Source organism: Saccoglossus kowalevskii, chromosome 5 (assembly GCF_978046115.1).
Source record: "Saccoglossus kowalevskii chromosome 5, keSacKowa6.1, whole genome shotgun sequence".
Taxonomy (NCBI): Eukaryota; Metazoa; Hemichordata; class Enteropneusta; family Harrimaniidae; genus Saccoglossus; species Saccoglossus kowalevskii.
Window position 1 is genome coordinate 19554890 of NC_140645.1, and position 18670 is coordinate 19573559.

The 18670-nt window shown below is 40.0% G+C and overlaps 2 protein-coding genes across 2 annotated transcripts; both read left to right on the forward strand.

Annotated features, from left to right (window-relative positions):
• Positions 1-636: 636 nt before the first annotated feature.
• Positions 637-8908, forward strand: LOC146745860 (uncharacterized). The gene is made up of 6 exons (XM_085498784.1): positions 637-709; positions 3077-3141; positions 6880-7050; positions 7624-7785; positions 8108-8245; positions 8724-8908. The coding sequence occupies exons 2-6, from the start codon at positions 3096-3098 to the stop codon at positions 8906-8908; spliced, it is 702 nt and encodes a 233-aa protein (XP_085354910.1). The 5' UTR covers positions 637-709; positions 3077-3095.
• A 972-nt stretch (positions 8909-9880) lies between these two features.
• Positions 9881-18046, forward strand: LOC100370683 (uncharacterized). The gene is made up of 6 exons (XM_085499597.1): positions 9881-9953; positions 12672-12736; positions 15664-15834; positions 16408-16569; positions 16892-17029; positions 17513-18046. Exons 2-6 carry the CDS (start codon positions 12691-12693, stop codon positions 17695-17697), a joined length of 702 nt encoding a protein of 233 aa, XP_085355723.1. The 5' UTR covers positions 9881-9953; positions 12672-12690; the 3' UTR covers positions 17698-18046.
• The last annotated feature ends 624 nt before the right edge of the window (positions 18047-18670 follow it).

Sequence of the window (18670 nt, forward strand, 5' to 3'; positions counted from 1 at the left end):
TAACATACAAATCATTATTGTATACTTTCGCACTTTTGTGGATTTGGCAATGGATTTCTCCCTGAGACTTGATACATTCTTTTTTTTATTCATAGTCAGGTTTTTCGTGCTGAACTTCATGCTCAAACCAAAACGAATGTTGCAATGAAGATAATGTCTGTAACTGTTCCAATAAAGTTGTATTGTATGCTTACGTGAAATTCTAACAGGGCTGCGCAGCGACCACCGCCCTTTAAAGTTGACGGGTCGAATTAACTTCGAAATGTATAGTCCTGTTACCAGTGTATCGTCGAAACAGTCTAAAATATTGAGGCTCCCATAATTACGGTTACTAACCAATCACGTAGCCTATCATAGTCACGTGAGGTACGCCTTATACCCATTGGTGGAATTTGTTGTGGACTATTCTATTCATACCAAGGGGTGTAAACCATAAATGAATTAATAACTGAAATTAATAACAGACTTCTCGGTGGTAGACAATTTGCTATGCTTATTTCAACCGCACATCATTGATTTAGTTAGTTCTGTTAGTATATCTAATAAATTGCAAGGTCTCAAAAGTATCTACATATCCATGCCCCCATCAAAACTAAAAAAAAGCTCATACAAGTACGATATGCCTTGGCCGTTCTCAGTCCGTGCTGGGTGCTCATACCTCACACATTCGCCTGTGAAAGATACATCTCCCCTAGATTTCCAACAAAAGGTAAGATCATGTAGTAACTGTATAAGCCTGTAATACTATTGCAGTAGTAAAGCAACGACCGTTGTCAAGGTTGGTAATTTGTCGACTGAAAGATAATGTTCGGGTGTGGTGTAAACAAGTAACATCATCGTAACATGACGATCATGTGTTAACTATGACTTGGGTCTTGTATGGAAATTTACAAATGAACGATCAGTCAAATACTATGTTACTGATATTGCACTACTTATACATGTATTCACCTCGAATTTTGTTCAGAGAGATCACACCCTTCTCTCTATGGAGAGATTGCGCTCATACCATTGTGGAGGAAGTTTGACGCCGAACCTTCTGAGTATAATGATATGTACGTGTAGCAACACGTGTTGGGGCCTTGTGGTGTTACGTGAAATACCAATAATCTGTATTTGAGTACTGTAAAATACTTTATTTTCGCTTGCAAATGATTCAGTGAAAATAAAATCCAGCGAATATACCTTTTTTCCTATATTTTACATTCAACTCGTCAACAATCAATGAAAATAAATTCCATACAAAATACCCAAAAAAATCTTTTCAGCGAAAATTAATTCCAGCTAAAATAAAGTATTTTACAGTAGAGGTTTTTGACCGTAATGCAGACTCGTGGTCAGGAAGCGCGGTCTTCGAATACGGCGCGTGTTGAACTCCCTCGGAGACACCCAACTTAGGACTCAGACTCGTAATAGGTTATACTTGTCTGAGTTTAGGATGGTCGTTTCGTTTTGGCATTGTAATTTTTATTACATTGAACCTGTGAATTGTTTGTAGTCATTGAGCACATCTTCATTGTTTGTGTCGCCGTGACAACCTTCCAAAACAAGTGGCTCATTAACACACAAACATTCAAACAATTGTCTAAGGTGTGTTGTGTATATTTTGATTTCGTGAATCAAATTACGAAAATGTGTGAGATGTCAAAAATAGGTTTTCCCGAGAATTTTAGCATAACGGTAAATCTATCATGATGGGCAAGGGGATTATAAAAACTTATTCTCCAGCATACTAGTATCGTGTTTTGAAACTTGAAGTTAGCACCAAACTGTCATTCATGGCACTTCTGTGTTTGTCCGAGTGGTTACCATCACTGTCTTGTTATCTCCGAACATCTGTAATTGTTCAAATTGTAAAATATCAGTTATTCATTCCTGTTTGTCTTGGGAATGTTATCAGGCATTATGAACTATCGATTATTTCGCTGTTACATTACTTATCGTAATGGCGCTTCACTAAACTAAAAGTATTCTATACGGAGAGCTGATCATAGAGCACATCCGTCCAATCATGGATGTACTGATACATCCATGGTCCAATATAAGACTGCCACGTATTAAACTCATGTCTGCCAGGACATACTGGGTCTTCATTGTCAGACTGTCTTAGAGTATTTCTGAACCACGTTCCCTCAAAGGTGTTCCGTATCTAAGCGTAGTCGCGCGCTGTCCCAAATACAGAGAGACGTCAAGACACAAAACTTTGTGAGAACCAATTACAAACAAGAAAAGGCGAACCACGTTCTCTCATAGGTGGTCCGTATCTAAGCGAAGTCGCGCGCTGTCCCAAATACAAAGAGACGTCAAGACACAAAACGTTGTCAGGACCAAATACAAACAAGAAAAGGCGATGTTTTTTTTGTTGGGGGGCGGCGAGGTCGACACCCTCGTTTTTTTGGCATCATGAATATTCTAATCGCATGCCACATGAATATGCATGAGGCTGAATCTATCGAATAAATCGGATATATACACCTATGATTTTTCTAAGTTTCGTCACACTTTGAGGAAATATACTTTCGTCATGAATATTCAACTATCCAACAAATCAGATATAACCAAAACACCAAAGATGGGTGCCAATACTGATTAAGTTTCATCAAACTTTGAGTGCTATACGTGACCAATCAGTCTTAATTATTCCCTAATATAATAAGGTTTCAATAAAATGATTAAAGCGGGAGGGTGGTCACCTGCGACGCGCGGAAATTGAGTCCCAAGCGACAATAACAGCACCTGCTAAAAACGCAAAGACTGTGCCATGCATTTCTTTGGGCTCTGTGCGCGCTGCGTGGAACGCCTGTCGAGCCGGTGAAAATTCGAGAAAACAACAGAAACTCAACTTTGAATTTATCCTGAACATCAGAATTCATATATGTTACACAAGTAGGGCTAATCTTGTTACACTGTTCAGGGGAGTCTCAACAACCATCCCAAAGTAGCGTGTTCTGCGAATTGTTGGCCTTTGTTTTCACCGCGATGGTTGCCAGGCGGTGAAAATGCCCGGATGTCCGCCCCGAGGATATGTGCTTAATTTCGTAGTAGTTAATTTACAACAATGTTTATTTTTGATTAGGTCGATTCAGAGTAACACAATGGCATTCTTCGACGTAATATCTATGGTCACATTGTTCTCATTAGGTGAGTTATTCTAAAAAGTCATATAATTATTTAATTTGTTGTGTTTCACTGTCTCCATGGGAGATTGTCTCCCAGAATGCATTGCACATGTGCGCACTAACATGCTCAGTAGTGTGTATTATTATGTATATAGAGCTTTTGTCAGGTATAAGTGCAAAAACAATTTACAGAAATAAATGTTCATTCAAGTACCTGTGGTAAAATTTGAAGTCGGCTTTTACTTGAAAAAAAGATTATACTAATAATAATACTGTAAATGTATTAATTATTCACTGTGTTTTAATTTCGCTGATAAGTAAAATTCGCTTGATTAAATTCACGTGAGCATTAAAAACAACAACAACAGATCTCATTGTTTCTCAGCAAAATTCGTAAAGCCACGTGAAAAGACTCGGAAATCAAAATATTAAATGTCAGTGAAAATAAATGGTTTTACAGTAGCAGAAAGCAGCCTATGTATGAGTGCGTCATCTGAGCCATGACAGAATCTGCTCAGTGAGTGCATATTAAAGTACGCCCTCTTTTGCAATTTGTCCTTTATAAAGGATTCACCGGTGGGGGGGGGGTTGGCGGCACGAGAGGGCGCCATCCGATCTGAATGGAATGTATCGACGTCAGTCGCCGTAGCCCATCGTCTAAGCAACAACGTCCCGTTTACGAAAAGATGAAATAATTTCAGTAATCTCTTGACAGAATAATCCTCAACAAAACTTAGAAACATTTCATAGACAAAATAGACAGGCTCCAAAATTATGTCTATTGCAAAACAATTCAACCGACAACCAGTTTGACGCCACAATTTCTAGCTTGAGCCCGAATTCTACGCGTGATTTTATTGCGTTCAAAACTGTTCCATTTCAGACTGCGCATGCACACAATGTGGTTTCTCGAAATGCATACATAGGCAACTTGTCACTGATAAAAGTTACCGAAAACATTTTGAGCAACTTTTCAGTACTTTGCCTCTACTTTGCCGTACTTTGCCACTACTTTGCCACTACTTTGCCGTACTTTGCCACTACTTTGCCGTATTTTGCCACTACTTTTCAGTACTTGTTACTACTTTGTCGTACTTTGCCACTACTTTGCAGTACTTTGCCACTACTTTGCCGTACTTTGCCACTACTTTTCAGTACTTTGCCACTTCTTTGCCGTACTTTGCCACTACTTTTCAGTACTTTGCCACTTTTTTGCCGTACTTTGCCACTACTTTGCCGTACTTTTCCATTACTTTGCAGTACTTTGTCACTACTTTGAAGTACTTTGCCACACTTTGCAACTACTTTGCTGTACTTTGCTACTATGTTGCCGTACTTTGATACTATTTTGCAATACTTTGCTGTACTTTGCCACTACTTTGCCGTACTTTGCCACTACTTTTCAGTACTTTGCCACTAATTTACAGTACTTTGCCACTACTTTGCAGTACATTGCCACAACTTTGCCGTACTTTGCCACTACTTTGCCGTACTTTGCCACTACTTTGCCGTACTTTGCCACTACTCTTCAGTACTTTGCCACTACTTTGCCGTACTTTGCCACTACTTTGCCGTACTTTGCCTCTACTTTGCCGTACTTTTCAGTTCTTTGCCACTACTTGGCAGTACTTTGCCACTACTTTGCAGTACTTTGCCACTACTTTGCCGTACTTTGCCACTACTTTGCCCTACTTTGCCACTACTTTGCCCTATTTTGCCACTACTTTGCCGTACTTTGCCACTATGAGCCCGAATTCTACGCGTGATTTTATTGCGTTCAAAACTGTTCCATTTCAGACTGCGCATGCACACAATGTGGTTTCTCGAAATGCATACATAGGCAACTTGTCACTGATAAAAGTTACCGAAAACATTTTGAGCAACTTTTCAGTACTTTGCCTCTACTTTGCCGTACTTTTCAGTACTTTGCCACAACTTTGCCGTACTTTGCCACTACTTTGCCGTATTTTGCCACTACTTTTCAGTACTTTGTTACTACTTTGTCGTACTTTGCCACTACTTTGCAGTACTTTGCCACTACTTTGCCGTACTTTGCCACTACTTTTCAGTACTTTGCCACTTCTTTGCCGTACTTTGCCACTACTTTTCAGTACTTTGCCACTTCTTTGCCGTGCTTTGCCACTACTTTGCCGTACTTTTCCATTACTTTGCAGTACTTTGTCACTACTTTGAAGTACTTTGCCACACTTTGCAACTACTTTGCTGTACTTTGCTACTATGTTGCCGTACTTTGATACTATTTTGCAATACTTTGCTGTACTTTGCCACTACTTTGCCGTACTTTGCCACTACTTTTCAGTACTTTGCCACTAATTTACAGTACTTTGCCACTACTTTGCAGTACATTGCCACAACTTTGCCGTACTTTGCCACTACTTTGCCGTACTTTGCCACTACTTTGCCGTACTTTGCCACTACTCTTCAGTACTTTGCCACTACTTTGCCGTACTTTGCCACTACTTTGCCGTACTTTGCCTCTACTTTGCCGTACTTTGCCACTACTTTGCCGTACTTTGCCACTACTTTGCCGTACTTTGCCACTACTTTGCCCTATTTGCCACTACTTTGCCCTACTTTGCCACTACTTTGCCGTACTTTGCCACTACTTTTAAGTACTTTGCCAATACTTTGCCGTACTTTGCCACTATTTTGCCGTACTTTTAAGTTCTTTGCCACTACTTTGCCGTACTTTGCCGCTACTTTGCCACTACTTTGCCACTACTTTGAAGTACTTTGCCACTACTTTGCCGTACTTTGCCACTACTTTGCCACTACTTTGCCGTACGTTGAAGTACTTTGCCACTACTTTTCAGTACTTTGCCACTACTTTGCCGTACTTTGCCACTACTTTGCCGTACTTTGCCACTACTTTGCAGTACTTTGCCACACTTTGCAACTACTTTGCCACTACTTTTCAGTACTTTGCCACTACTTTGCCGTACTTTGACACTTTATTTCAGAACTTTGCCACTAATTTACAGTACTTTGCCACTACTTTGCAGTACATTGCCACTACTTTGCTGTACTTTGCCACTACCTTGCCGTACTTTGCCACTACTCTTCAGTACTTTGCCACTACTTTGCCGTACTTTGCCACTACTTTGCCGTACTTTGCCTCTACTTTGCCGTACTTTTCAGTTCTTTGCCACTACTTGGCAGTTCTTTGCCACTACTTTGCCGTACTTTGCCGCTAGAGTGAAATATAAATGTGCTTCTGCATTCGCCATGAATTTCATAACTTGCTATGATCATGGTAAAGAGAAAACCTGTGCTTACTTTCAACAGTTAGCTGGAGTCTGATCGAAAACGTGTCTCAAAAAATACTTTTACATCATTTTCCCGATTATTTTTTCGGCTCGTAACGAATCAGTCAATTTAGAATTAACATGTATGTGCTATCGGAAAGCATTTTGGCACAATTTTACTGAAAAGACGAGTTTTTCATTGCACATGAATATTAATTTATGCAAATGAGACGATTATTTCAACCAATCGTGTCATGCAACTTCCCCCGGGATACACGAGGTTGCGTGTGTGTGCTACTTGTATGTTTGTGTGTGTGTGTGGGGGGGGGGGGTCAATTTTTTTTTGACCGAAGCGGCCTCAACGTCGATCTACTTGAGTCCAGTTTTCAACTGGCCGAGGAGCACTCCCACCCAAAGACAATGTACCGGTGGGGATGTCAGTGCGTTGACAATCGGATAAACCTGCAATTAACTTGGCTATTCCTCTTTTACAGGATGTCTGATTCATGGTACTAGTGGCGATTTTGAATGTATAAAATGTGAATACGACGAGTCTTGGGCTAGTATTTTTTCAGACTACGACTGTGTCACTAACCCGGGGTCCATGGAGACGGCCACTTGTTCTACAACGTGCTATACGTGGGCATACTACAGTGAAGACCTGTGTAAGTAGGATAATCAGCGTGGTTTTCTCCTCGTTCCGCCGTAGGTGGCGCACTGCACTCACAGTTACTTTCAAATTTAACTTTGAATTCCTTGACCGTCAAAGCCATCAATTGCAATATTTGGATCAAGAATTATAGGTATCGAACAATTCCATCTATTGGCTACAACATTACCTCTCTCCACATACAGAAAACGTGCAAAATTTGACACCAAGCTGGTGACAGAAAAAATATTAAATTATTGAGTTTAAAGCGGGGGAATCGTCACCTGCGCGTGCGTCAGTTGGTTATAGAGTGTCATTGTTTACGATCAAGCCTCTACCCATGAGCCTTTGTGCGTTTTTAGCATGCGTTGTTATTGTCGCTTGGGCTCAATTCCCGCGCATGTGCAGGTGACGACCCTTCCGCGTTAATATGTTTCCAATAAAGAGTGTTTTTTCCCCAAAATATGCTGTTCAATTAGTATTATTATCACGCCAACGTAAATTCCTTAACCCTGCCAGTGTTATAGTTGGCAAGTCCTTCTGTTTTCGTCCAACTTTATTTTCATTGTTTGTTTTTTATATACGTTAGTTGGTCAGTATGATTTGAAGGTGGAACGAGGCTGTGCGTCTTTGGAACAGAACAGCACGTGGTCTGCTAACCAATGTGACGAGTACGATGACGTAGATTCCTCGGAGAGCGCCTATGTATGTACATGTGATTACGAGGACAGCTGTAATGCCGATGACTCGGGTAAGTGGAAATAAAATTGGGTATGGCAAATGAATATCAAACAAAGTGCTCACAGATTTACCATTCATTTAAAAACAACCTTCAAGGTATGTGGCTCATATATTCGGGCACAGTGGCGCCCTACGGTAATGCACCGAGAGTTGTTGAGTAAAGAAAAAAAACCCTTTGACACAGTGACATCAGTATGTAATGTTTTCATCCTACGCGCGCGTTCTACAAAACTTGTTACCACGAGATCTCGAGATCTCGCGTTATTATTTTGAAATCTCGTGACGAATCTGGCAAATAGTATGTCATTTCAATCGTTCCTCCTGTATTCTAGATTATCACCAGTGCTACTACTGTGAAACGAAAGTCAACGACTACACATGTAAAAACGACTTAGTAAATAACCACGAGCCAATAGCGTGCCTCACTGGACATTCTGGATGTGGTACTAGAACTGTAGCCTACAACACATGTGAGTATCATCAACTTTTTGTTACTAATTCCCCACGCCAACCACCTGTCGCATTTAGATTTGTTCTTCTCTCTCTCTCTCCAACACTTTGTTCAATGTAGGGGTTCAATGTCGCAGCTCGTGTTCGAATTTCACGTCAACAATTTACTGTGGGTCCATAGCTTTTCTTGTGTCGATTTTTAGTCTTTGTGATGGTATTACAATCATTTCTGATACATTTGGTATCATTAAATTTGCTATTTTCAGACCTTATGATTTTAATTGACACAGTGGAGCTATGGCTCCTCCCATAGACTCGAGTAACACAAACGTGTGACGCCAAATGACGTCGAAAATAAAAGTCGATACAGGTACACCATTTTCATATAGCACGCAACAGAAACGGAGTGGAAATAGTGTCATTGTGATAAAATCCATATCAGTAACCTCAACAAATTTCGTCATAAAACAACTCTTGTCTTAACTTTTTTCGTAATAGGGCTGTTCACCGATGACGCCGAAAGATACTGTACTGACGAAGAAACTACCGACGCCGATGGTGATTGCACGACCGATAATTCGGGATTTGAGACCTGTCTCTACTACTGTTCCGGAAATGCATGCAATGACATTGAAAACATCGCCAGTAGATCCACTATCCCAACCACATTGATATTTACCTAGATTATAGCATCCCTTGTACCCTGGTGAAACCACTGCTAACCTGAGCGATAAGCGAGTAACCTTAGTCGCTCTCAACACACAGTAGCATAGAAAAGTCGCCTGGTTATTTCCCCCGATTATTTTGTACTTGTTAATTAGTTCGACTTGTATACAGTCTCTTTTTTAATTCTTGGTGATTTTTTTTCATTTAAATAAAATATTATGGGAGCGTGTAAACGGCGAAAGCCGAGTTACCGCCGCGAAAGCCTGCTTACCGAGAAATAAACAAAATAACCATAAACATCATGAATGTATATTTCGCAGTAACCCGGCGTTCGACATTTATATACTCTCATTAACATACAAATCATTATTGTATACTTTCGCACTTTTGTGGATTTGGCAATGGATTTCTCCCTGAGACTTGATACATTCTTTTTTTTATTCATAGTCAGGTTTTTCGGTGCTGAACTTCATGCTCAAACCAAAACGAATGTTGCAATGAAGATAATGTCTGTAACTGTTCCAATAAAGTTGTATTGTATGCTTACGTGAAATTCTAACAGGGCTGCGCAGCGACCACCGCCCTTTAAAGTTGACGGGTCGAATTAACTTCGAAATGTATAGTCCTGTTACCAGTGTATCGTCGAAACAGTCTAAAATATTGAGGCTCCCATAATTACGGTTACTAACCAATCACGTATCCTATCATAGTCACGTGAGGTACGCCTTATACCCATTGGTGGAATTTGTTGTGGACTATTCTATTCATACCAAGGGGTGTAAACCATAAATGAATTAATAACTGAAATTAATAACAGACTTCTCGGTGGTAGACAATTTGCTATGCTTATTTCAACCGCACATCATTGATTTAGTTAGTTCTGTTAGTATATCTAATAAATTGCAAGGTCTCAAAAGTATCTACATATCCATGCCCCCATCAAAACTAAAAAAAAGCTCATACAAGTACGATATGCCTTGGCCGTTCTCAGTCCGTGCTGGTTGCTCATACCTCACACATTCGCCTGTGAAAGATACATCTCCCCTAGATTTCCAACATAAGGTAAGATCGTGTAGTAACTGTATAAGCCTGTAATACTATTGCAGTAGTAAAACAACGACCGTTGTCAAGGTTGGTAATTTGCCGACTGAAAGATAATGTTCGGGTGTGTTGTAAACAAGTAATATCATCGTAACATGTGACGATCATGTGTTAACTATGACTTGGGTCTTGTATGGAAATTTACAAATGAACGATCAGTCAAATACCATGTTATTGATATTGCACTACTTATACATGTATTCACCTCGAATTTTGTTCAGAGAGATCACACCCTTCTCTCTATGGAGAGACTACGCTCATACCATTGTGGAGGAAGTTTGACGCCGAACCTCCTGAGTATAATGATCTGTACGTGTAGCAACACGTGTTGGGGCCTTGTGGTGTTACGTGAAATACCAATAAGCTGTATTTGAGTACTGTCAAATACTTTATTTTCGCTTGCAACATGATTCAGTTAAAATAAAATCCAGCGAATATACCTTTTTTTCCTATATTTTACATTCAACTCGTCAACAATCAATGAAAATAAATTCCATACAAAATACCCAAAAAATCTTTTCAGCGAAAATTAATTCCAGCTAAAATAAAGTATTTTACAGTAGAGGTTTTTGACTGTAATGCAGACTCGTGGTCAGGAAGCGCGGTCTTCGAATACGGCGCATGTTGAACTCCCTCGGAGACACCCAACTTAGGACTCAGACTCGTAATAGGTTATACTTGTCTGAGTTTAGGATGGTCGTTTCGTTTTGGCATTGTAATTTTTATTACATTGAACCCTGTGAATTGTTTGTAGTCATTGAGCACATCTTCATTGTTTGTGTCGCCGTGACAACCTTCCAAAACAAGTGGCTCATTAACACACAAACATTCAAACAATTGTCTAAGGTGTGTTGTGTATATTTTGATTTCGTGAATCAAATTACGAAAATGTGTGAGATGTTAAAAATAGGTTTTCCCGAGAAATTTAGCATAACGGTAAATCTATCATGATGGGCAAGGGGATTATAAAAACTTATTCTCCAGCATACTAGTATCGTGTTTTGAAACTTGAAATTAGCACCAAACTGTCATTCATGGCACTTCTGTGTTTGTCCGAGTGGTTACCATCACTGTCTTGTTATCTCCGAACATCTGTAATTGTTCAAATTGTAAAATATCAGTTATTCATTCCTGTTTGTCTGGGGAATGTTATCAGGCATTATGAACTATCGATTATTTCACTGTTACATTACTTATCGTAATGGCGCTTCACTAAACTAAAAGTATTCTATACGGAGAGATGATCATAGAGCACATCCGTCCAATCATGGATGTACTGATACATCCATGGTCCATTATAAGACTGCCACGTATTAAACTCATGTCTGCCAGGACATACTGGGTCTTCATTGTCAGACTGTCTTAGAGTATTTCTGAACCACGTTTCCTCAAAGGTGTTCCGTATATAAGCGTAGTCGCGCGCTGTCCCAATTACAGAGAGACGTCAAGACACAAAACTTTGTGAGAACCGATTACAAACAAGAAAAGGCGAACCACGTTCTCTCATAGGTGGTCCGTATCTAAGCGTAGTCGCGCGCTGTCCCAAATACAGAGAGACGTCAAGACACAAAACTTTGTGAGAACCAATTACAAACAAGAAAAGGCGAACCACGTTCTCTCATAGGTGGTCCGTATCGAAGCGAAGTCGCGCGCTGTTCCAAATACAGAGAGACGTCAAGACACAAAACGTTGTCAGGACCAAATACAAACAAGAAAAGGCGATGTTTTTTTGGCATCATGAATATTCATATGACATGTATTATTTATCAAATTTCGTCAATTTTTGAATATTATACATACCTCATAAAAATTCTCTAGGTCAAAATGTAATAATAGTTTTAATAGAATTATTACCGAATTACAGCCGTAAAGTTTGATCAAGTTTCGTCAAATTTTGTCTAATCTACTTACCTCATGAATATTCTTGATACCGAAACTATAGAATAAATTGAATATATTCAATGATTTTTTCAGGGGTAAAAAAGAAACTTACTGGCGTCAAGTTTGTTCAAATTTTGTTGACCTTGATTAATCGCATGCCACATAAATATGCATGAGGCTGAATCTATCGAATAAATGGGATATATACACCTATGATTTTTCTAATTGAGTAAATATACTTTCGTCATGAATATTCAACTATCCAACAAATCAGATATAACCAAAACACCAAAGATGGGTGCAAATACTGATTAAGTTTCATCAAACTTTGAGTGCTATACGTGACCAATCAGTCTTAATTATTCCCTAATATAATAAGGTTTCAATAAAATGATTAAAGCGGGAGGGTGGTCACCTGCGACGCGCGGAAATTGAGTCCCAAGCGACAATAACAGCACCTGCTAAAAACGCAAAGACTGTGCCATGCATTTCTTTGGGCTCTGTGCGCGCTGCGTGGAACGCCTGTCGAGCCGGTGAAAATTCGAGAAAACAACAGAAACTCAACTTTGAATTTATCCTGAACATCAGAATTCATATATGTTACACAAGTAGGGCTAATCTTGTTACACTGTTCAGGGGAGTCTCAACAACCATCCCAAAGTACCGTTTTCTGCGAATTGTTGGCCTTTGTTTTCACCGCGATGGTTGCCAGGCGGTGAAAATGCCCGGATGTCCGCCCCGAGGATATGTGCTTAATTTAGTAGTAGTTAATTTACAACAATGTTTATTTTTGATTAGGTCGATTCAGAGTAACACAATGGCATTCTTCGACGTAATATCTATGGTCACATTGTTCTCATTAGGTGAGTTGTTCTAAAAAGTCATATAATTATTTAATTTGTTGTGTTTCACTGTCTCCATGGGAGATTGTCTCCCAGAATGCATTGCACATGTGCGCACTAACATGCTCAGTAGTGTGTATTATTATGTATATAGAGCTTTTGTCAGGTATAAGTGCAAAAACAATTTACAGAAATAAATGTTCATTCAAGTACCTGTGGTAAAATTTGAAGTCGGCTTTTACTTGAAAAAAAGATTATACTAATAATAATACTGTAAATGTATTAATTATTCACTGTGTTTTAATTTCGCTGATAAGTAAAATTCGCTTGATTAAATTCACATGAGCATAAAAAACAACAACAACAGAACTCATTGTTTCTCAGCAAAATTCGTAAAGCCACGTGAAAAGACTCGGAAATCAAAATATTAAATGTCAGTGAAAATAAATGGTTTTACAGTAGCAGAAAGCAGCCTATGTATGAGTGCGTCATCTGAGCCATGACAGAATCTGCTCAGTGAGTGCATATTAAAGTACGCCCTCTTTTGCAATTCGTCCTTTATAAAGGATTCACCGGTGGGGGGGGGGGGGGCGGCACGAGAGGGCGCCATCCGATCTGAATGGAATGTATCGACGTCAGTCGCCGTAGCCCATCGTCTAAGCAACAACGTCCCGTTTACGAAAAGATGAAATAATTTCAGTAATTTCTTGACAGAATAATCCTCAACAAAACTTAGAAACATTTCATAGACAAAATAGACAGGCTCCAAAATTATGTCTATTGCAAAACAATTCAACCGACAACCAGTTTGACGCCACAATTTCTAGCTTGAGCCCGAATTCTACGCGTGATTTTATTGCGTTCAAAACTGTTCCATTTCAGACTGCGCATGCACACAATGTGGTTTCTCGAAATGCATACATAGGCAACTTGTCACTGATAAAAGTTACCGAAAACATTTTGAGCAACTTTTCAGTACTTTGCCTCTACTTTGCCGTACTTTTCAGTACTTTGCCACTACTTTGCCACTACTTTGCCGTACTTTGCCACTACTTTTCAGTACTTTGTTACTACTTTGTCGTACTTTGCCACTACTTTGCAGTACTTTGCCACTACTTTGCCGTACTTTGCCACTACTTTTCAGTACTTTGCCACTTCTTTGCCGTACTTTGCCACTACTTTGCCGTACTTTGCCATTACTTTGCAGTACTTTGTCACTACTTTGAAGTACTTTGCCACACTTTGCAACTACTTTGCTGTACTTTGCTACTATGTTGCCGTACTTTGATACTATTTTGCAATACTTTGCTGTACTTTGCCACTACTTTGCCGTACTTTGCCACTACTTTTCAGTACTTTGCCACTAATTTACAGTACTTTGCCACTACTTTGCAGTACATTGCCACAACTTTGCCGTACTTTGCCACTACTTTGCCGTACTTTGCCACTACTTTGCCGTACTTTGCCACTACTCTTCAGTACTTTGCCACTACTTTGCCGTACTTGGCCACTACTTTGCCGTACTTTGCCTCTACTTTGCCGTACTTTTCAGTTCTTTGCCACTACTTTGCCGTACTTTGCCACTACTTTGCCCTACTTTGCCACTACTTTGCCCTACTTTGCCACTACTTTGCCGTACTTTGCCGTACTTTGCCGCTACTTTTCAGTACTTTGCCAATACTTTGCCGTACTTTGCCACTATTTTGCCGTACTTTTAAGTTCTTTGCCACTACTTTGCCGTACTTTGCCGCTACTTTGCTACTACTTTGCCACTACTTTGAAGTACTTTGCCACTACTTTGCCGTACTTTGCCACTACTTTGCCGTACGTTGAAGTACTTTGCCACTACTTTTCAGTACTTTGCCACTACTTTGCCGTACTTTGCCACTACTTTGCCGTACTTTGCCACTACTTTGCAGTACTTTGCCACACTTTGCAACTACTTTGCCGTACGTTGCCACTACTTTTCAGTACTTTGCCACTACTTTGCCGTACTTTGACATTATAATTCAGAACTTTGCCACTAATTTACAGTACTTTGCCACTACTTTGCAGTACATTGCCACTACTTTGCCGTACTTTGCCACTACTTTGCCGTACTTTGCCACTACCTTGCCGTACTTTGCCACTACTCTTCAGTACTTTGCCACTACTTTGCCTCTACTTTGCCGTACTTTGCCGTACTTTGCCACTACTTTGCCGTACTTTGCCACTTCTTTGCCGTACTTTGCCTCTACTTTGCCGTACTTTTCAGTTCTTTGCCACTACTTGGCAGTACTTTGCCACTACTTTGCCGTACTTTGCCACTACTTTGCCGTACTTTGCCTCTACTTTGCCGTACTTTTCAGTTCTTTGCCACTACTTGGCAGTACTTTGCCACTACTTTGCCGTACTTTGCCGCTAGAGTGAAATATAAATGTGCTTCTGCATTCGCCATGAATTTCATAACTTGCTATGATCATGGTAAAGAGAAAACCTGTGCTTACTTTCAACAGTTAGCTGGAGTCTGATCGAAAACGTGTCTCAAAAAATACTTTTACATCATTTTCCCGATTATTTTTTCGGCTCGTAACGAATCAGTCAATTTAGAATTAACATGTATGTGCTATCGGAAAGCATTTTGGCACAATTTTACTGAAAAGACGAGTTTTTCATTGCACGTGAATATTAATTTATGCAAATGAGACGATTATTTCAACCAATCGTGTCATGCAACTTCCCCCCGGGATACACGAGGTTGCGTGTGTGTGCTACTTGTATGTTTGTGTGTGTGTGTGGGGGGAGGGGTCAATTTTTTTTGACCGAAGCGGCCTCAACGTCGATCTACTTGAGTCCAGTTTTCAACTGGCCGAGGAGCACTCCCACCCAAAGACAATGTACCGGTGGGGATGTCAGTGCGTTGACAATCGGATAAACCTGCAATTAACTTGGCTATTCCTCTTTTACAGGATGTCTGATTCATGGTACTAGTGGCGATTTTGAATGTATAAAATGTGAATACGACGAGTCTTGGGCTAGTATTTTTTCAGACTACGACTGTGTCACTAACCCGGGGTCCATGGAGACGGCCACTTGTACTACAACGTGCTATACGTGGGCATACTACAGTGAAGACCTGTGTAAGTAGGATAATCAGCGTGGTTTTCTCCTCGTTCCGCCGTAGGTGGCGCACTGCACTCACAGTTACTTTCAAATTTAACTTTGAATTCCTTGACCGTCAAAGCCATCAATTGCAATATTTGGATCAAGAATTATAGGTATCGAACAATTCCATCTATTGGCTACATCATTACCTCTCTCCACATACAGAAAACGTGCAAAATTTGACACCAAGCTGGTGACAGAAAAAATATTAAATTATTGAGTTTAAAGCGGGGGAATCGTCACCTGCGCGTGCGTCAGATGGTTATAGAGTGTCATTGTTTACGATCAAGCTTCTACCCATGAGCCTTTGTGCGATTTTAGCATGCGTTGTTATCGTCGCTTGGGCTCAATTCCCGCGCATGTGCAGGTGACGACCCTTCCGCGTTAATATGTTTCCAATAAAGAGTGTTTTTCCCCCCAAATATGCTGTTCAATTAGTATTATTATCACGCCAACGTAAATTCCTTAACCCTGCCAGTGTTATGGTTGGCAAGTCCTTCTGTTTTCGTCCAACTTTATTTTCATTGTTTGTTTTTTATATACGTTAGTTGGTCAGTATGATTTGAAGGTGGAACGAGGCTGTGCGTCTTTGGAACAGAACAGCACGTGGTCTGCTAACCAATGTGACGAGTACGATGACGTAGATTCCTCGGAGAGCGCCTATGTATGTACATGTGATTACGAGGACAGCTGTAATGCCGATGACTCGGGTAAGTGAAAATAAAATTGGGTATGGCAAATGAATATCAAACAAAGTGCTCACAGATTTACCATTCATTTAAAAACAACCTTCAAGGTATGTGGCTCATATATTCGGGCACAGTGGCGCCCTACGGTAATGCACCGAGAGTTGTTGAGTAAAGAAAAAAAACCCTTTGACATAGTGACGTCAGTATGTAATGTTTTCATCCTACGCGCGCGTTCTACAAAACTTGTTACCACGAGATCTCGAGATCTCGCGTTATTATTTTGAAATCTCGTGACGAATCTGGCAAATAGTATGTCATTTCAATCGTTCCTCCTGTATTCTAGATTATCACCAGTGCTACTACTGTGAAACGAAAGTCAACGACTACACATGTAAAAACGACTTAGTAAATAACCACGAGCCAATAGCGTGCCTCACTGGACATTCTGGATGTGGTACTAGAACTGTAGCCTACAACACATGTGAGTATCATCAACTTTTTGTTACTAATTCCCCACGCCAACCACCTGTCGCATTTAGATTTGTTCTTCTCTCTCTCTCTCCAACACTTTGTTCAATGTAGGGGTTCAATGTCGCAGCTCGTGTTCGAATTTCACGTCAACAATTTACTGTACTGTGGGTCCATAGCTTTTCTTGTGTCGATTTTTAGTCTTTGTGATGGTATTACAATCATTTCTGATACATTTGGTATCATTAAATGTGCTATTTTCAGACCTTATGATTTTAATTGACACAGTGGAGCTATGGCTCCTCCCATAGACTTGAGTAACACAAACGTGTGACGCCAAATGACGTCGCAAATAAAAGTCGATACAGGTACACCATTTTCATATAGCACGCAACAGATACGGAGTGGAAATAGTGTCATTGTGATAAAATCCACATCAGTAACCTCAACAAATTTCGTCATAAAACAACTCTTGTCTTAACTTTTTTCGTAATAGGGCTGTTCACCGATGCTGCCGAAAGATACTGTACTGACGAAGAAACTACCGACGCCGATGGTGATTGCACGACCGATAATTCGGGATTTGAGACCTGTCTCTACTACTGTTCCGGAAATGCATGCAATGACATTGAAAACATCGCCAGTAGATCCACTATCCCAACCACATTGATATTTACCTAGATTATAGCATCCCTTGTACCCTGGTGAAATCACTGCTAACCTGAGCGATAAGCGAGTAACCTTAGTCGCTCTCAACACACAGTAACATAGAAAAGTCGCCTGGTTATTTCCCCCGATTATTTTGTACTTGTTAATTAGTTCGACTTGTATATAGTCTCTTTTTTAATTCTTGGTGATTTTTTTTCATTTAAATAAAATATTATGGGAGCGTGTAAACGGCGAAAGCCGGGTTACCGCCGCGAAAGCCTGCTTACCGAGAAATAAACAAAATAACCATAAACATCATGAATGTATATTTCGCAGTAACCCGGCGTTCGACATTTATATACTCTCATTAACATACAAATCATTATTGTATACTTTCGCACTTTTGTGGATTTGGCAATGGATTTCTCCCTCAGACTTGATACATTCTTTTTTTATTCATAGTCAGGTTTTCGGTGCTGAACTTCATGCTCAAACCAAAACGAATGTTGCAATGAAGATAATGTCTGTAAGTGTTCCAATAAAGTTGTATTGTATGCTTACGTGAAATTCTAACAGGGCTGCGCAGCGACCACCGCCCTTTAAAGTTGACGGGTCGAATTAACTTCGAAATGTATAGTCCTGTTACCAGTGTATCGTCGAAACAGTCTAAAATATTGAGGCTCCCATAATTACGGTTACTAACCAATCACGTAGCCTATCATAGTCACGTGAGGTACGCCTTATACCCATTGGTGGAATTTGTTGTGGACTATTCTATTCATACCAAGGGGTGTAAACCATAAATGAATTAATAACTGAAATTAATAACAGACTTCTCGGTGGTAGACAATTTGCTATACTTATTTCAACCGCACATCATTGATTTAGTTAGTTCTGTTAGTATATCTAATAAATTGCAAGGTCTCAAAAGTATCTACATATCCATGCCCCCATCAAAACTAAAAAAAAGCTCATACAAGTACGATATGCCTTGGCCGTTTTCAGT